General features: G+C 46.8%; 1 protein-coding gene across 4 annotated transcripts in view; it reads left to right on the top strand.

Annotated features, from left to right (window-relative positions):
• Positions 1–20,440, top strand: part of SIPA1L1 (signal induced proliferation associated 1 like 1) — a 135,788-nt gene that overhangs the window by 63,951 nt on the left and 51,397 nt on the right. For all 4 annotated transcript variants that reach the window (XM_008138885.3, XM_008138884.3, XM_054715946.1 and 1 more), the window contains exon 9: positions 7,502–7,771. In XM_008138885.3, the coding sequence (XP_008137107.1) occupies positions 7,502–7,771 (270 nt within the window). The remainder of the gene's footprint in view (positions 1–7,501; positions 7,772–20,440) is intronic.

The raw sequence follows: 20,440 nt of genomic DNA, 5'->3' as shown, positions 1-20,440 counted from the left end.
AAAAACAATTTTTTAAAAAGAAAGAAATACTCCATTTTGGATGATTGGATTTCTCTAGAAACCAAAATATATATCCAGAACTTTTCGTTTCAGCTATTTTTTTTGGAGAGGGGGCGGTAAATATTCTGAAACTGCCTTGCACACATATCCTGCCTTTGAGTGGGCCAGGTCTCTAGCTTCTCAAGCACATCAGCATTGGGGGTCACCATTCTGCTGAACTGGGACTCGAGGCGGCTCTCGGGGTGCGTCAGAAAGGCAGTGAGGGTCCTGCCAGCCCTCCAGCTGCTCTGTGCTCCTCCCCTTGGCTGTTTGTCTTCTGTCCCTTGATCTCTCCTATAGATTGCCTACTTTATTGTCTCTGAACAGGCAGCCATAAACTGGAGAAGATAACCAAGCTTTGTGACTTGTCCACCTTAATTACACACGGTACAGTTATCGCTGCTGGTCTGAGGACTAATCTCCTCAAAAGGAAGCCTGTAGGTCTCTCAACGCCACCTTGTTTGCTCAGAGCTCTTTTCCCTTGTTTCTAGTCCCCAGCTTGTGTTGGGGGCAGGAGCGGGGAACGGGCGTGTGAGTGTGTGAGGAGACAGGTTGGAGGGGGAACATTGCTGGCATGGGTTGTGGATAGTGACTAGAAAGATGGGTCCATGATAGGAGGTGGCTTACGGACTGTGACATACCAGGCTAGCTATGCCTTCTGTGGTGTGTTGGTAAAAACAACATTGGCTGAGTATTTGATATGCCAAGTCCTGGAAAAGCACTTTCATACGGATTAGTGCATTTAGTCTTTATAACAACCTTGTGAGGTAATACCATTAATATTTTTTTCTGTTTAAAGGAAACAAAGACTCAGAAAGGTTAGTAACTTCCTAAGGTCATCATTAAGTTTTACTTGCAAATCCAAGCTCTTAACTGCTACTCTATATGCTCGGAGTACAAACCCCACACACCAGTATAAGCAGGGACTTGTGGGTGACCTGGCTTTCTGTGCGGGAAAAGAGCTTTGGTTTGGAACATTTGCTAATTCCTGTGGTGTAAATACTCCCACTGCGGCCAATTTCAAGCTACTAACTTGACCCCGCTGAACGCAGAGTTGGGATACAGGCTCACAGTTCACACTTGCAAACCAGGACAGGTGGCTCCCACCCACCCTGAATGAATGAGCCGTATTTGTCCCCACACTGCTTCTAAGTCACTAGTTCATCCTCTCCTAGCCAGTGAGCTCTGGTGGTGACATGACCCAGGGCGTCAGGGTGCGGGGTGAGAGGGAGGCTGGGTGGAGGGTGCGCCTACCACACAGCCCACGGGCCCTGACTTACTCTGCTCCTTTCACTACAGTTTCCATCCAAAATGCCCGTCAGGCCTTCTGAGCAGGTGAGACGTGCCATCGATGCCTTTGCAGGACTGCAAGCCCTGCTCGCCCCACTCTCCCTTAGACCAACTTCAAAGGAGCAGTTGAAGCATTAACACCTTGCTATGATTTTTAGCAAAATAAGAGAATTCTCTTCTGTCATTTTTCTCCTTCTCCTCCGCACTTCACACTCCCACTGCTGTTTTCCCAGCGACTAATGACTCTCTTCTTTGACTAGTCACTCTCTTCTTCTCTGTCAGTTGTTACTGCAGCTCCAGCGAGAGGCAGAACAGGCCTCCCCTCCAGGCACGCTGCCCCCACTCCACCCCCTTCTCAGGGTCACCGGGTACCTGAGGGGGGGGGGGGGGGGTGATTGTACATAATTACAAACATCAATGTGTGTTCACACGGGAGAGTCATTAATTAAGGAAAAGAAGGGGTAGGGAAAATAAAGCAAATTATCTGAGCCCCTCCTGTGTACCAGGCTTTTTAAAGAAATCTTCCCGCCAGCCCTACCTCCATTAAAACCATGAGGGGAACAAGGTTTGGAAAGGTTCCGAACCTGCCCAAGAGCCGGCCCAGCGGCTGCTGCCGGAGCAGGTTTGGTGCTTCCCTGGCAGGCAGCGCCCTGAGTGAGGTGCACTGCAGGAGGGCCCTCACCGTCCACCAGTTCATGACCAGTGTTAACCTGTCTTCACCTCCGAATCTGTCACCTCCGAACCTTCAACAGCCATTCTCTTGGCAAGATGGAAAATACCCAGAGAGCAATTAAACTGATGTTCTGATGGTGATGCCTGGGAGTGGGGAGCCCTTATGCTGCGCGGAGCCAGTCAACTGCAGTTTTTAAAGAAAGCAATTAAGGGTCATTCCAGAGAAAGAGAGGAAAACCAACAAGTTACATAAAGGGAGAAAATTACCTTATAAGTAAAAATGGGTCACCAAGTCTTTAAAAATGCAGAAGCCAGAGGGCAGCGGTTAGAGGTCCTCGGGCTCACACCTCTCCGTTTTCAGAGGAGGGTAAGTGCTTTTCCTGAGCCAAAGTCGCACACTCGCAGGGACCTCGCTGTCCTCAGACACCTAACTTTCCTGATTCAGGAGTCCAGTCTTATGATGATTTGTTCAATATCCTGCTCAACTGTGTTTCTACCTGCATTTCTTAGTGTCTTACAGAAAAAGGAGAGAATAACGGGTAACAAGAAATTAAAGGAAACGGAAATAAAAAACTGAAGAAGCGAGTAAAGAGATAGGGTGTGTTTCAGTTGACGAGGGTTTCAGCACGACGCTTTGCGTCACGTTTGGCACTGAATTTGTAATTTCTGTTGACCACAGCTCTTTAAGAAGTGCCCAGTTTTCCATTTTGTCATTGGCTCTGCCCTGAGTGAGATGCGATGGACACTATAAGGTGAAGAAATTTGGGGATTTGGAGTAGAGGTGTCCTTTCGTTAGTGACTGACCTAAGTCTACCCAAAAGTAGATTAATCCTGTGAGTTCCAGTCCTGCCTCTGCCAGTTCTGGCCTTGTGGTCGTGGGCGAATTAGCCTCCAGGCCTTCGTTCTCTCACCTGATGAATGGGTAATGATGTACGACTGCGGAGAGTTGTGGGGCTTGTGAGTGCCGTCCATTGTGAGCTCCGAGTGGTAGAGTTGTTCATCATCAGATTTCACTTGGGATGATGTAATGCAGGTCCTTTTAGGACGTTCATGAGAGTCGTTAGAAGCCAGCTGTCGTCACCTTTGTTCTTCAGTGTACTGCTCACTTCTGGTTCACCTCTCGTCGTTCTTGTATTTTACGGAGGGCAATGAGTGATGGGAAGCGCGTGGATAGTCCGCCCGCCTTGGGAGGCAGTAGAAATGGCAGAATGGCTGGGTGTAGCTCCTGGAAGCTTTGTCTTCCATTCTCTATGAATGAATCCTCACTCCCTGCCTGGGCCTTGTCAGACCACATCCTGTAATTGTAGGGTATGCAGGTGTCTAGCTGTCTGTTAAGAGTGATGGAAATGAAGACAATAGAGAAGAGAAAATCTTTGGCTAATAGGTTCTTTTAACCAGATTCAGTATTAAATGTTATGCAGCTTCAAAGACTATTTCAAAGAGTGTTTGAGCTGGAAGAAAGTTTAGGGACTATCAATCTCAAAACTTCCATTTTACAAAGAAAGTAAGGCCCCCAAAATGAAAGCAGCTTGTCTGTTTTGCATTACATCATTATTATTTCTGTGTCATTATTTATTAACCTCTACTTGATGCAGTGCGGACTTGAAGCAGCCATTGAAGGTACATGTAGAATATAGAGTATCACAAAGTTAAAACTCAGTGAGGGCATCTCTGTGTGCATGGAGGGCGCAGAGGAGGGGGGAATAATGGAAAAGTGTGGCCGAGGGGGAAATTTTTGAAAAATAGTGTCCACAATACATGATACTGGAGTTCTGTACATGTGGCGGTTCCTAGCAGCCAACAGAAAGGGCAGAGGTGATAGATCCACGGAGTTTGCATGTTAAAACAGACCATTGCTGGGGAGAAGCTAAGCTGGTCCCGACAGGGAATTGGAGAGACATTTTCCATGGGTTACCGTAAATGTTATTAATATTCTTTTGATGAGCTACATTATTGCATTATATCTGCAGACCCAGAGCACTAGATACTACCGTATTTTCCGGCGTATAAAACGACTTTTTAACCCAGGAAAATCTTCTATACACCCAGTCGTCTTACACGCCAGAAAATACGGTACATCAGATGCCATATTTAGTTAAAAATGGAAGACTTCAAACCATACTACAGTAATACCTCATTGACAGCCCCCCCCCCCCAAAAAAAAATGTTGCAGTGGAATATTTGTCAGAAATCAGCCTTAAAGCTGGAGTTTATATCAAAGCCTAAGGTGATATTTCCTCATCAGAGAAAATGGTTTATTGCATAAGTTATTGACTGCTAAAGGTAATGTCAGATGTTCTCTAAAGCAATGTTTTACAAACTCCAGATCATAACTCTCAAGTAGATCATGAAATCGATTTAAGAGGTCACACCTGGTGTATTTTTTTTTTTTAAATGAAATGAAGTAACATAGAGTGGAGTCGATGGAAGCTGTCGGAGGAAGAGTGTGTGTGAGTGTGTATTGGTGTTTATGCTGTATCACAGTGTAAAAGGTATTTCTTACTGGGATTGTGGTCTAAAAAGTTTGAAAGCCATTGTCATTAAGGCATACTAGGTGTACCGGTTAATAATGCAGATTTTTTTTCAATAGATGGAGTTACACACATGTTGATATATATGCGATTTGATATGTATGCTATTTTGTTGTATTGACAACAAGCTTCAAAACTTCATATGTCAAATTTGCTGAAGGTGATAACATCATAGATATTTTTATGCTTAAAAATGTCGAATTTCGTGCCCAAAAAAAGAGCATTTGCGGGAAATTTTAACTCATTACTTTATTTTGAAGAAAAGTGCTGCTGAATATTTGGGAAGCTTATGGTGAACATGCTCCATCTCAAGATACTTGTGAACACTGGTTTAAACGCTTTAAAAATGATGATTTCAATGTAAAATATAAAGAACGTCCAGGTCAACCGAAAAAGTTTGAAGACCAACAGTAACAAGCATTATTGCATGAAGATGCGTGTCAAACTCAAAAACAACTTGCAGAAAGATTGTTTGCTCAGCAAACCATTTCTGATCATTTACAAGCAATGGGAAAAATTTTAAAGGAAGGAAAATGGGTGCCACATCAACTGAACGAAAGACAAATGGAAAACAGAATAGTCATCAGTAAAATGTTGCTTCAACGGCACAAAAGAAAGTCTTCTTTGCATCGAATTGTGACTGGCGATGAAAAGTGGATTTATTCTGAGAATCCCAAATGCACAAAATCATGGGTTGATCCGGGTCAACCATCAACATCGACTGCAAGGCCAAATCGCTTGGGAAAGAAGACAATGCTCTGTGTTTGGTGGGATCAGGAAGGTGTGGTGTATTATGAGCTTCTAAAACCAGGTGAAACCATTAATACTGATCGCTACTGACAACAAATAATCAATTTGAACCATGCTTTGATCGTGAAACGACCAGAATGTTCCAGAAGACACGGCAAAGTAATTTTGCTTCATGATAGTACACCATCACACACTTCAAAACCAATTAAAGACACGTTAAAAGATCTTGCCTGGGAAGTAACCCACCCGCCGTATTCACCAGACCTTGCTCCTTCCGATTACCACTTGTTCCGATCAATAGCACACGCACTTTCTGAGCAGCATTTCAAAACGTACAAAGATCAACCAAAGGACTTGTATGCATGCATAAAGCCTAACCAATGGACACAGACAACAGGGGGGTAAAGGCATGAGTGAGGGGGTTGGAGGGGGATAATGGGGGATAAGGACACATATGTAATACCTTAATCCAGTGGTTCTCAACCTTTCTAATGCCGCGACCCTTTAATACAGTTCCTCATGTTGTGGTGACCCCCAACCATAAAATTATTTTTGTTGCTACTTCATAACTGTAATTTTGCTACTTTTATGAATCGTAATGTAAATATCTATGTTTTCTGATGGTCTTAGGCGACCCTGCTAGCGGTTCTCAACCTGTGGTGAAGCCTTAGGCAGACGGTTGACCTAGGCTTTGGGGAGTCAGAGGGAGTGGTAAGGAAGCTCCAAGGAAAGGTGCCCATTGGAGACTTGGGCTAAGACCGGGGCGGGCAAGAACCTAGCAAACACATGTGCTTTAAAAGTAGCACTTTCGGGAGCCAGGGCTGTCACGGAGATGGGGGGGCGGTGTACCCTGGGGGGATGTGTGAGATACATGGACAAGATCGTGAAAGGAAGTCACCTTCCACTGTGCTTATTCTTACGCCAACATGAGCCCTTCCCCAAATCAAGACCAGGCCTTCAGCTGGGTGCCCTTCGGACCTGCTCTGTCCAACACAGGAGCCACGAATCACCCCCCACAGAGCTCTTGGAACATGGTTAGTCCCAAGTGAGACGTGCTGTGAATGTAAAAGACCCCAAATTTAGAAGAATGTGAAAACCTCATTAATAGTTTTTAATATGAGTCTATTGATTATATGTAGAAATTGTAGCATTTTGGACATACTGGGTAAAATTAAATTAATTTTACCTGTTTTATTTTCCTTTTTTAATGTACTAAACCTTTTCAAAGGACATAAGTGGCTTGTACTTGTGGCTCGCATTTTATTTCTCTGGGACAGCAGTGGCTTGGACTCGCCATGGGTTACCTCTGAAGTGCCTCTCCAGGGCTGTTTCAGGATCACCCTAACCTCCTCTCTACATCCGCCCACCTGCTTCTCAGTCTTTGACATTCCTGTAAGAAAGAAAGAAATTTTTTTTCAGTTAATGATGAAATTCGGATGCCCAGTTTGAGTTAATGCTTTGGTAGGAATAGGCTTTTTTCAGTTAATGTTTGATTCTTCCTGGTTTGGAGTAAGGGAATGGAAAGTGGGTTCCACATTTTCTAAGATGTGGGAGTTGGGACGGTGGCACAGAAGACATTTGTGCCTGCCATTAATGTCACTACCGGGGACAGCCCTGCTATGGGAGATTTCTGACTTTGGGGGGAAAAGAAAGCCTGATTTGAAATTATGCTTCACTCCCTGGTATCTGATAATTGCAGAATTTCTATAATTGCCTTTTTCTTTCTCCTTCTGAACTAAATTCAGCTCTCAGTTTGGATTTCAAGATTTCTCTGCACTTAATTTTTTTACTATCAGGATCCTAATATTCAAAACTGTACATCCCAGTAGAACCCTGATGTAAAATGCCATGAGGAGTCTGTGAAGCTGACTGCTTGCTTCCCCCCATCTTAGGGCTTGCCCCCCCTGCCAGTCACGCTGCCCGGGTGGCCTTCCCTTCTCAGGTCTCAGTACAGACTCTGCCCCCCACCCCCACCCCCACGAGGGTGACCTTGGTTGTCTGATTTTCAAGGACTCCTTGCCTCAGACTCAAGAGTTGGGGTTGGGCAAAGGAGAAGTGTAAGACTTCTGGGGTTCTGATTTTCGAAAGGAAACTAATTATAGGGCCCAGTGATTAGTGAAGTATTTGATCCATTTTGGCTGTTAATGAGAATCAGCGTGGTTGCACCAACAAGGAAAAATAATACTAGTTTTTCTTCTCTCTGTGCCCTCCCCCTGTAGGAGTTGCTCAGAAACCTACCGCATGCCCGTGATGGAGTACAAAATGAACGAAGGGGTTTCATACGAGTTCAAGTTCCCCTTCCGAAACAACAACAAGTGGCAGAGGAACGCCAGCAAGGGGCCTCATGGTCCTCAAGTGCCGGCCCAGGTGCAGAGTCCCATGACCTCGAGGCTGAATGCGGGGAAGGGGGACGGGAAGATGCCCCCTCCAGAGAGAGCCGCCAACATTCCCCGCAGCATCTCCAGTGACGGACGCCCCCTGGAGCGGCGGTGAGTGTGCCTTCGCAGGCTGGCTCCACATCCGTGCCCCCGATTGAGTCGCACCAGGCTCGTACGCGCTAGCTTTTAGGTCTTCCCATATTTTACTAGAAATCAAGACTCAAAACCGAGGTGCACGCACCAGCGGCTTTCAAAGCGTGGTGGTAGCATTCCAAAGCCGTGGGGGTAAAGGAGGATCTATTCCCCGCATAGCACTCGGCTCCGTGTAATGTGTCTGTGCTCTGCTCGTCCATTTCCCTGTGGGGTCAACAGAAACCATTCTTGCACACTTAGTAGCCTTGTGGCTTGGAACTCGGCAGACGCTTTGAGGTGACATTGACCGTGACATCATCTCGGGCAGTCTTTGGGGATAAGTGATACAGTAGCAACAGAAGGAAGGTTTTTGGTTGAGTGTCTGTCACTGTGCTAATAATTGTGAGAAACAAAAGCAGCCAGTACAGCACAAACGTATTTTCCACTGCTCTGTAAGTTGGGGGGATGGGGGGAAACAGTGGATGTGTTAAAACTCAGTCCTGAGTAAGATAAGCAAAAAGAAGAGGGATCGAGGGACCCAGGAAAGTGAGAATCCAAGGTTTGTTGTTAAACAAGTCACTGTAGATTCCCTCACAAATCATAACCAGTTGGCTCTTAACAAGGATGCCCCAGCACTTTTGTCTGCAATTCATTGTAAAATGCAGTGCTTTGAAATAGAATCTAGGCCAAAAATTAAACTGGATTAAGTACTTTTAAAAGTAAATAAAAATTGGCTATAAAATTGTAAGTTGCGCTATAAAATTTGTTAGTCCCACTTACCTGAGCTCCTGAAAAGGGCCATTTCATTCAGTTACCTGTTAGAGGAAGCCAACTTCTTTCCCTCTGCCCACTGCCCTTTCCCCATCACTTCTGCTTGTCTTGAGCTCATCTCAGAGATCAGCTAGGGAGGGATCGGAACCTCAGTGGGAGAAGGCTCTGCTCCTGGCGCTGCACCGGGCAGAAGGAAGGGCCCTGTGGGAGCCAACACAGTCCCTGGCTCATCTGAGCAGCAGGAACCAGGTCCCACCAGAACAGGGTGGTCAGGAAAGGGGTCCTAGTGATGCTGAGCCGTCATTGCCTCAAATTCAGAACAGAAAGCTGCAAGTTTTAAAAATCACACTATGATGTCTTTTAACTTAGTCTGTATTTTGAGCTTTTACATAAAACATTGTCCCTTCACTACATCAGAAATACTAGAACACTATCTCTATATATAAAAGCCTAAGCGACCATTCGCCCAGTATCTATGACGCGCACTGACCACCAGGGGACAGATGCTCTGGCCAGTAGGTTAGTTTGCTGCTGGGGTCCGGCTGATCAGGACTGGGCGAGACAGGCCAGACATGTCCTGGGTGAATCTGTGCAGGGGCCGGTTTCGGCCCTATCCCCACAGGCCAGGCCGAGGCCGAGGCCGAGGGACCTCACCAGTACACGATCAGGGCGGGAGGAACTGCAGGAGGGCTCCAGGTATGTCTGGCCCGTATCACCCAGTCCCGATCAGTGCCTGCTGGCCGGGGAAGGACCCTACCAGTGCACGAATCCATGCACCGGGCCTCTAGTGTATAAATAATTTAGTAAAAAACAGACAGACTAACTAAAATCAGTTGTCTTTTCAAAATTCCTCTTTAATCCTGGAGATTTGTTTACAGAGCCTTGCTATTTATCTCAAAAGAGTCCTCTCCCAGAGTGGCTGCATTCCCATCTGGACTCCTCACTTTCCATTATTTTTGAGGAGGAAAAACATCCAGGAGATCTCTGAATAAATTCTTTGTTCTGCACATTCTTCATTTGGCTCTTTCAGAGGTGCGTGTGCACTGGAATTCATGATTTGGCCCGAATTTTGAAAGATGAACCTAGGAAACCATTGTTTAGAGAAGGATGCTATTTTCTTTCTGTCCAGAACAATCATCGGGCTTTTACAAGTGAGATTTTTTTTTTGTTTGTGTGTGTTATTTTCTTTACACAAGATTCCATGTAATACAATAGCAGACCATACTTCAATTCCACGTTGAGTTTAATTTCTGCTACAGACACTAAAGATGGTTGCTGAACATACCGACTTCCAAAAGTGGAAATATTTTTTGTAGCTAATGATTGTCCTGTGATGGAGCAGCTTTTAGTGCTAGGCGATGCCTCACTTCCATTGCTTCCAGAGGGAACCCCTTGGGTTCTGGAGGTTATTTCTTCCTGCACTTGAGTCTGCCTTTCATCGTCACTCCACCCAGAGGAAAAGCAATCTCGAGGTGCTCACCATGGAAGGCCGCAGCTCTAAGCTGTATAGTGAAGTGGAAGACATGAGGCTGCCAGTGGTTTGGGGGAAAATTAACCTCCATTCCGTTCCCTCTCAGGCTTCTTAGTTTCAGGTATTCTTTAGACTTGTCTCACATTAAAGGTCTTATGATGGAGGATGTGGGTGACTTGGAAAATCCCAGCCCTACATTTTCAGGATATCCAGGTTATTTGGCTCATCTTCATTGTGAAGTATGTGACAATTTAGATGGATATCCTTTTGTAAAAATTAAAGAGTTCGATTTCCTATCCCATCATTCCTAATTTTTATTAATACAATATTTCTTTTTTTTTAAAGTTTTAACTTCAAGTCACAAACACAAGGTAATAGTTGAGGAACTCTTCTGCTGCTACTTCAGGAATATCCCCAGCACAGAATAGACTTGTGACATTCCTCAGGAATACTTCCTGAGTCCTTTGCGAATCGAGAGATTCATAAAGTTTACCTGGGACTATAATTTCTTCCATACAATATAGCTGACATTTTTAAGCATTTCTTATGTAGGCTTCCTGAGAACAGAACACCTTGCTAAGAGATGGAAGGGACTGGTTGGGCACTTGACTCTGCCCTTCATCCCAGCCCTGCCCTGGGCGCCGTTTCCATTTGTACCTGGGCAATCTCTAAAGTGTGGACCATTTAGGTGAGTCACAAATAGAACGAATGACAGGGTCTGCCCTAAACTGGATCTTGCCTTATGATAACAGTGTGAGCCTAGTGTCAGGACCAAAGTGTTGCCTTCAGTGCACTAATTTTTCTCTCCCAGGTTAGGCACGTTGTGTCTAACTGTAGAGAAACCAGCTGTGTGAGCGTAAGTTAGCAGCCATCTCCAGTCTACCTACTACTCAGACAAACCTCCTTCGTTCACCAGGACTGGGTCCAGCATGGCTCCTTTTACATGAAAACCTTCATTTACTGCCTGTAGAACCATAGTTTTTCTTGAATTGGATGCAATATTCTAGACTTCCAGGTCATTAGGGACAATTTTTTAAAACAATATTTGTGGAACACGTTATCATTTTCCTTTAATACCAAGGTCAGCCTTAGCCGGTTTGACTCATGGATAGAGTGTCAGCCTGCAGATCAAAGGATGCTGGCTTGGATTCTGGTCAGGGCACGTACCTTGATTGCAGGCTCCTCCCTGGACTGGGCCCTGGTCAGGGCTTGTGCAAGAGGCAACCAATTGATGTGTTTCTCTCACGTCGTTGTTTCTCTCTGTCTTTCCTCTCATGTTCACTCTCCCTAAAAATCAATGGAAAAATATCCTCAGGTGAGGATTAAGAGCAACAACAAAAAATAAATACCAAGGTCAGAATTTGTGTGGCATTGCAAAACGTGTTGGTGTTTGGAGTTTCTAACAATTGTTTCACTAAATTGTGTTCTCTCTATACATTAAGAGAAACTGATGCAATAGGGGCAGAATACTCATTTGCCATAAAAAAGAATAAAGTCTAATTCTATCTGATTTAAATATATGAGCTTTATGCTCTCCAGGTGGCCTTTTGAGTATGGAATTTTCTAGTATTTGTGGGGATAGTATTTATCAACAGAATTAATTTTTGTTCAACAAAAATAGTCACTGCAATGCAATCATTCTTTTGGCCTCAAATTTATCTAGAGTGTAAAGGTAGGGCTGAAATAAAAATAGCTGGCTGAAGCACATCCAACTGTGCTGTTTATACATAATATGCAGGATAAAACCGTGATCTGTGTTAATGTGCTCTGAAAAGTTCAGCCCAGCTGGCGTGGTTCAGTGGTTGAGCATCAACCTATGAACCAGAAGTCACAGTTCAATTCCCAGTCAGGGCACACGCTCGGGTTTCGGGCTCGATCCCCAGTGTGAGGAGTGCAGGAGACAGCTGATCGATGATTCTCTCTCATCATTGATGTTGCTGTTTCTCTCTCCCTCTCCTTTCCTCTCTGAAATCAATAAAAATATATTTGTAAAAAAGAAAAATAGAGAAAAGTTCAGCTCTTTCAGGGGTTTTGTATAGACAACAGGCATCTTAGCATATAAAAAACTAGAGGCCCAGTGCATGATTAAATCATGCACGTGTAGGATCCCCTACACACTTTCGCTTTCGATCGCGGGGGAGCTGGGTGCCTGTCTGCTGGTGCACCAGGCCTTTCAGAAGCCTCCACCGCGCCGGAGGCTTCTGAAAGGCCTGGTGCCTGAGCGGACAGGCACCCAGCTCCCCGGCTTTTGATGGTCCGCGGAGGGACGTGAGCTCGCTGCCCCAGAGGCCCCTTCTGTGCCGCAGCACAGCCATGGCGCAGATGCTGAGCTCGCACCGCCGCTGGTGACGCGAGCTCAGCGTCCTGCTGGCCCAATCGGCCACCCGGGCCACCCCGAGTCCCGCCTTCCTGTGCCTCCTGGCCAATCGTGGGCATAGTGAAGGTACGGCCAATTTGCATATTTGTCTATTATTAGGTAGGATGTTCCTTTCTCTGTTTTTCGATGAAGTATTACCAGCCTTTATATAAGTACTTGGTGTTGGATCTTACTGAACTAGTGCTGCTTTTGAGTTTTGCCAGCATGCCCTACTGTCCCCTTTCCCCACTTCATTTAGCTCTAAGTGTGGGGGTGGGGAGTGCTTCTTCATTTACATAGCGTTACAGAAGGCTGCATTGGCAGCCCGCCCCACCTCTCCTTAGCAGACACTAGTAGCCTGCAGGGCCGGAAGAGTATGCCTGTGAATATTGTTGAAACAGACTTAGAGTTCTCCTCTCAGAGAGCTGATCAGTCGTGTGCTCACCCAATCTGTATTTTTAAGAAAATGCTTTCTAAATTTATTTCATACAGGGTCTGTGCTAATTTTCACTATCATTTTCTACTTTGAGACAAAGCAAGCACCTGTGAAATCCTTCCTCTTTCTTTATTTAGACTAGAGGCCTGGTGCACGAAATTTGCACACAAAATTCGCGCATGAAATTCGTGCATGGGTGTGGTCCCTTAGCCTGGCTGGCGACCAAAGTGTGAGTGTATGGCATGGAAGGGCAGGTCCCAGCTGACCTCTGGGCCCTGGGCAGCACCTGGGCCCCTGGGTCCCCACGCACGCCCCCTCTGCCTGAGTCACAGCACCCGAGTCCCCACGCAGAGATGAGGTGAGTGCAGCTGGACTCAGTGTGGGCCTCCGGGCTGCCCAGTGGCGCCGCACGGAAGCCGGGCGGGCAGCGCGCTCTCTCCCAGCCGGCCTCGCAGACTGGTTCCTGTGTGAATCCACAGGGAGCCCGACCAGCCCCTGCAGTCCCGGCAGCTGTGGCCCGGCTCACCCGAAAGAGGCCGCGTGGGTGCAGGGTGGGCTCCTGAGCAGAGGGGCTGCCTCGGCACACGAGCCCTGGCGTCCCTGGGAAGGGTAGTAGGGGGGGAGAGAGCTTGGCGGACACCCCGCATTCTCACTGCACCTCTGTCCCTGTCACCCCCACTTCAGGTAGTTGCCCCCTGGTGGTCAGCACACGTCATAGGGAGCGGTCGAACTCCAGGTCAAATGACCGCCCAAGGGGCCAATTTTCATATTAGGCTTTTATTATATAGGATTAGCTGAGGTTAGAAGTTTCAGGACTTGTACTTTCCAAATGCCATCCCCCTGGATCATAGTTTGACTTGACTGATGGATCCTTAAACCATGGAACTTGGCTTCCCTGGCATTGCTCAGGCCCCAGCCCTCTGATACCCATGTTTGTAAAGCTGGGGGACCCTCCTGCCAACTGCTTTTGCTTGTCTTCCAGACTTCACTTTTTTTTTGTCATTTCTTTAAACCTATCTCATCACCCCAAAATTGTGTGTACCCTACAAGCTTTTTCTCATTTTTTAAAATCCCATGCTGTGCAATATCTTGGAATAGTTTATTTCAGTAACCTCAGCCATCATCTGTATGTAGGCAGTTCCTTAGGAGTATATGTTTTGCCTTGATCTCTTTACTTTTTATATTCATACTAGAGGCCCAATGCACAAAATTCATGCGAGGAACTCGGCCCTCACAGCCCTGGCTTCATCTGGAAGGTCATCCTGTCTAATTAGCATATTACGCTTTTATTATTATAGATGCCTGACTACCTACTGAACCACCTTCACTTGAATGTCACTGTGTCTCCTGCAAGTCCAAGTCCAAACTGCCTTCAGTTTCTCTCCTGCCCCTCCACCACCCGTACTTCTCTCGTGGCACCCACCTTGCTGAAGGACTTTGCCTTCTACCTGAGTATCCAGAGCAGGACTAGGATTCATAATTGCTTTCCCCCCTTTACCCCTCTCCTCTCCATCTCTACACCACTTGGTTATCAAGTCCTTAGCATCTGTTGCATTCCTCATTTTTAAGCCTCTTCCTGTCATTGCTTTGGGGACTCTCATTTCTCAGGGAGATTCTTCTGGCAAGAACATCTCTCCATCCCTCCATGCTGCGTGTGTGTGGAACGGTCTAATAGAAATGGAAGTCCTCCTCGGGCCATGCCTTTTCATACCATCTCCCCCTGTGAGATCCGTGTCTGGCCCCAGGCATGTCCATGACTGTTGCCATGTTTTCTCTCTCCTTCATGCCCTTACACCTGCTCTCTGTTCGCTCTGTCCTCCATGCCCTCTCTCGGCAGCGCCTCACTCTGAGAAGGTTCCTTTAATTTCTCCAAAACACTCCTCCCACCTCTGCTTAATTGCCCCTTTTGAGATTGTTCGTATCACTGAAAGTCGTCTTTCTTCCAAGAATGTGTTCTTCACTATAATCTTCTCCGTCCATGTTCCACCTTCAGGCAGTCTGTCTTACTCATGGTCGTATCTCAAGAGCCAGCCTCAGATTCAGGCGTTTTAACAGGCTCTCAATGAATTTTTTAAAGACTTTATTTAGTAATTAAACCAGTATGCAAAAGAACTTACTTAAAGAAGTGGAGACAGAAGTAAATCAATTCAGGAGACAATAAATCACTTTATTATTTTTTTCTATTGTGGTAAAATATGCGTAACATAAATTTTACCATTTTGACCATTTTTAAGTGTACAGTTCTGTGGTGTATGTACATTCACATTGTTGTACAACCATTACCATCATCCATCTCCAGAACTGTTTTATCTTCCCAGACTGAAACTCTATATCTATTAGCCCTAACAACCACCATTCTATTTTCTGCCTCTGAGTTTGACTACTCTAGGCACCTTGCATAAGTAGCTTCATATAATAGTTGTCCTTTTGTGACTGGTTTATTTCACTTTAGCATCACGTCTTTCAAGGTTCATTCATGTTGTAGCGTGTGTCAGAATTTTCTTCCTGTGTTTGCTGGGGCTACTATAACAACACCATAGCCGGGTTGGGGGAGGGGCTTAAACAACAGTTTATTTCTCACAGTTCCAGTTCTGAGGCAGGAAGTCCAAGATCAAGGTGCTGGCAGATGCGGTTCTTGATGCAGACGCTCCTCCTGGGCTGCAGGCAGCCACCCTCTCGCTGTGTCCTCACAGGGCAGAGAGCAGACTGGTTCTTCCTCTTCTTATAAGGGGACCATTCCCATCGTGGAGGCTCCACCCTCAGGACCTCATTAGGCCTAATTACCTCCCAAAGGTCCCCTCCTCTAATGCCTAATGGGGTTCCGGCTTTGACATATGAATTGGGGGTGGGGAGTGTGGAGTGGGGGTTACATTCAGACCATAACCTTCCCTTTTTCAGGCTGAGTAATACTCTAATATTCCATTGTGTATATATAGCACATTTTGGTTATTCATTCATCTATCAATGGACACATGGGTGGATCGGTTTATTATAAAAATTAAATGATAGATAAAAGCAAAACACTCTGTAGTCAGATAAAGCTATAAAATTAAAGCTACATTTAAGTAGAATTCTTTAATTTTTTGGCTAAGTTTACAATTCTACTATTTTAAAAGTATATTGTGGGTAATGCTGTTTGAAATTGACTCGGTGAAGTTTGAGTTGTTCTTGACTAAATTTCCTGTAAAAGGTTTTAATTTGGTTGCAATTGGATTAGGAGGGGACGGGGGTTGTTTTTTGTCTGCCAGGTTCAGGCAGAGAAGCAGAGGGCCATGCTTGACTTAAACTCACCGGGCTCTTAAGGCTCTGTTTCCCCCAACCCTCCAAAGGAGCTGGCTGCTCCAGCATTCACATTGCAGTTCGAGTTCAGATGATTGGCAGGCTCACATCTTTAGATTCTGGTACAAAGATGTTTCCTATTGACGATTTAGGGCAGCCCGACTGGCATGGCTCAGTGGTTGAGTGTCAACCTATGAACCCGGAGGTCACAGTTTGATTCCCAGTCAGGGGCACATGCCTGGGTTGTGGGCTCCATCCCCAGTAGGGGGTATACAGGAGGCAGCCGATCAATGATTCTCTATCATCATTGATGTTTCTCTCTCTCTCTCTCTCTCTCTCTCTCTCTCGCTCTCTCTTCCTCTCTGAAAGCAAAAAAAATATATATGTTAAAAAAAAGAAAAAAAGATTTAGGGAACAGGCACAGTGGCTTGAGCTTGGCACGCCTGCCAGTCCCCTTTCTTTTCCAAGCTCCAGAGTGGCCCAGGGAGGGAGACCAGAGGGGACAGTGTAGCCCCCGCTCAGGCTCTTGAATTGCCTATCGTTCTCAGGCCTCAAAAGTAGCTGCTGTGCACTCAGCCTGGGAGCGTGTCCCACCGGGCTTCCTCCCTGCAGAGCACCATGTTTCATGTGATCCCCCAGAAAGCCCTGCAGTCCAGAGGCCTCGGTCCCCTGTATTCCAGTCCCATCCCCTGGGAGCGAGGCGACAGTGGGAAGTTCCTTATCCCCTCTGCACTTCAGTGTCCCCAAGACTCAGATGGGGCTCTAGCCCCGCCTCTCAGAGTCCCTGTGAAGACTAAGGTAATGTAGTCACTCTGTCCAATCAGCTCTCTGTGCAGGCATGACGCTAGGGTCTTTGAGAAGGGGAGATGCCCTGAGTCACCATTGTCATTTTGTAGATGCTTTTCCAAACACAGCTCCTCGGAAGTCAAAGAGCGTGTTCAAACGGAGTCCTGGAGCCGGCAGCCGGGCTGATGAGGCATCTGCAGCCTCGTCTAGGCTGTGCCGGGCGGGTCAGTGTTCCCAAAGCAGGTTGGTTGTCGTCAGTGACAGTGGCCTGGTTAACTTGCTGACCCAGAGGAGATGAATTCAGGAGGCCTGCCGCGCTGAAAACAGTAATGGTGAACGGTGCAGCTGCAGAGGTTGTAGGGAATCCTGCAAAAACCATCGGGGTGAGTTAGATTGGACCTGAGAGGTGATCTTGTAAAAAACCGTTGTATGTATTCTGAGAAGAGCAGCGAGGCGGCATGTGGTCGTATTTCTCTGCCTGTCAGCAAGAGACTGTACTTCTCTGCGCCCAGCAGTGGGGTCGTGCCCTCCTGCCCAGCTCAAGGGAGTGAGTGCTCTGCCTCAGCCCCACCCAGGGCGGCCTGGCCTAGTCACATCTTATAGGAGGGTCTACAGAGGCCCTCAAAGGCGTAGGGCTTCCTCAAGCCCCTCCTTCCCCCAACACACACTCGCACACCAGGGAAGGCCTTCTCCGAAGCTAGAGCTAACGTGTCCTGCGGTAACTCTCCTGCACTTGGAAGAGGGAGTGAGAGTGTTGGGAATTTCAATTACTCCCTAGAGGAAAAAACTATATTCTGCTTTACATTTGGAATTTGAAACCACTGACATTATTCTTTAAGATTTGTTGATCGTACAACACATTTTTAAGCGTGTAGAAATTAGTGGTAATTAAGACAAATTAGCTCCCTAAACCCACCCCCACAGTCATCAGTGTGAAATTTTCCCATAAGCCTCTTGTTCAGACTTCTCGACACTGAACGGTCTGACAAAGAAAGGCCTGCTTCCTTCTACTCGTGAGGATCCCGCGGTGAGGTGACAGCGTGGCAGTTTGGGATTTGCCTGTCATCTGCCCGTCAAGTGCTTGAGGAGGAAAGTGTGTTTAATTTCCTCTTTGCCTGCAGGAGCAGCTGCTGTGGAGGAATGAGAGGGCAGAGTGTCCAGGGCTGGTCAGCAGAGCTGAGTGCATCTCTCCCGAGCGTGTGTGTCTGTGGACGGGGGGTGTGCGCGCTGACCCCGGGGCTCTAGGCTGGTGGCTGCCCCAAGAGGCCTAGAGACACTGCTCCAGGCCACGTAGAGATGGCCCTGGGCCCTCGCCCTGGACCACCTCCTGTAGGAACTGCAGGCACAGACGAACAAGGGGAGATGGCGGAGGGGGTCGGCTCTGTGCCGGTGGCCCTGCTTGCAGTGTATGTAGGAGTTCACTACCTCCCACCAGTCTCCACACCGGAGAGAACCAGAATCCAGCCGAATTAAATAGCCTGTAGTCTCCCAATCTATCACTTTTCTTTTTCTCTTTTGGTTTCTCGTTATATTTTTTTAAATGACAAATGATGAGGCATAGTGCAGCCCTGAATCTTGGTCAGCGCTGTGTGCCTGTTAAGTAATTGATGGGCTGGTTTGCAAATGGGACTTGATTGTAGAACTCACAATTTCTGAAAACCAAGAGCATTAGTACTGGTAGAATTCTATGGGAAGGAAAGCGGGATGCTCGTCTCTTCTCCCAGCTTAGGGCTGTCATAGGAGGAGCGGGGCGTGGAGACCATGCGAGGCAGACGCACATGGGCAGCCCCTCCGACCTGAGACCAGCGTGCGTGCTGTGTTTTGGCTTCTGCTTCCCTTGTTTTTGTCTGTATGATGGGATAGGGAATGCGTTTATTTTGTTTAGTTTTTTCCAGACTTTAAAATCCTAGTATGCCAAAAAATAAAAATAAAAATCCACTTAGCTTTTCACCAAAGATTTGGTTATTGACTTCTTTTTGTGAAATATTTGTGAATATTGGTGAAGGATAGGACTCACCAGAGAGAACCACGCCACTGCCTGGCTGCAGAACCTTCGGTTCCCCCTGCTGCCTCACGTGTGAAGTCTTTGCTTCCTCAGCTTAGCATACGAGAGCGCACCCTGCACAACCCAGTCGTCCTCCCGGCCTGGCCCCCGCCAATCTCCCACCCATGTTAGTGCTCAGGCCTAACGTGCTATCGTGACCTCACATTTCTGCATCCTGGCTCCTGACTGTGGTGAACATCCTTAGTTCCCTACAAGACCCATCTCAGTGCATTTCTTCATCAGGCTTTTCCCCTGGGTTTTCCCAACAAGGTTTGACTTCTAACCTGCCTGAGCCTCCACACTCTGTACTGCCCTCAAGACAGTTTCATTTTACTTGTGTTTTCCTTAAAATCTGTAGGTAGCTATTATTGGACTCATGCTCTGGGCCCGGCTCTGTTCAAAGTTCTCCGTGCAAGTTTTCTCCGTTAATCCACCCAACAGCCCATTAACTTGGTTGCTGTTTACCTCTTTTACAGGTAAGGAGCCCAGGGAGTGAGAGATGAAACAATTTGTGCAAAGTCATAGCTGGTTAGTGGTGGAGCTGAGATTGGCATCAAGGCCATTGGACCCGAGAGCCCTGTGCCTAGCCACCATGCCGTGTGAATGAGATCTGCCACCACATGTAGAAGTGCTTGCGGAATGGGCGCCTGTGCGCTGGCGTGCTGCGGGGCCCGTCACTGCTCTGTAGTCCGCCAGCAGTCGCACAGGCCCCCGTGCTCAGAAGGGCCCACGCTGGGCTCAGTGCTCTGCTGTCACTGCCGTGACATTTGTAATAGTATCTGAACAGGGGGACCACATTTTCATTCCGTGCTGAGCCCCACAAATCATGAAGCTGGTCCTGCCTGCAGTCCATTCTTACTCTCTCTGCCCTCAGTTATCAAATTGATTGTTCTCAAGAGGCCCCCATAGAGTGCGCCAGGCTTGAAGTGATGGCCCGTTTATCTCAACGTGACGAATTGCCGAGCTTTCTTAACGGTACATGCGTTATTCCTAGCTGTAAACTGCTCTTATCACCGGAGGCTCATCAGAACAGGATTTCCATGGTCCAGTCCGAAGAACTGATATGAATCATGCGGTCAGCGAGCCAGGGGTAGCTCTGCTTCTCGGCACTCACTGTAGGAAACAAGGAAAAGACAGAGGGATGATTTGTCCAAATCTGAACACAACTTCTTTAAATCTCTCATTATAGCACCTTGAATCATGTCAGAAAATCTTTTCTTTTACAAAATTCTGGAAGTATCCCTGGTTGACACACATTGCTGAAGACAGGCTTTTCCTTGGTCCAGACTTGACCTTATTCACCCAGATACTGTTCCCTGGGTGAGTCGTGTTTTAATTGCCGAGTCGTGTAAAGTGCCGTGCTTAATTATAGACTCAGGCATCTAATTTGTCAGTCATTGCTGCCATTTGAAACCCTCTCGGTTGTTTTTACCACCATCCCCTGTTTGCACTCGAATTACAGAGGGTCTGCCTCCTTGGACGCAGTGCTCTCCCTTTGGAGTAAA

This window comes from Eptesicus fuscus, chromosome 5, assembly GCF_027574615.1.
Source record: "Eptesicus fuscus isolate TK198812 chromosome 5, DD_ASM_mEF_20220401, whole genome shotgun sequence".
Lineage (NCBI taxonomy): Eukaryota > Metazoa > Chordata > Mammalia > Chiroptera > Vespertilionidae > Eptesicus > Eptesicus fuscus.
Note: the sequence above shows the minus strand (reverse complement) of the source record. Positions and strands in the feature narration are given on the sequence as shown.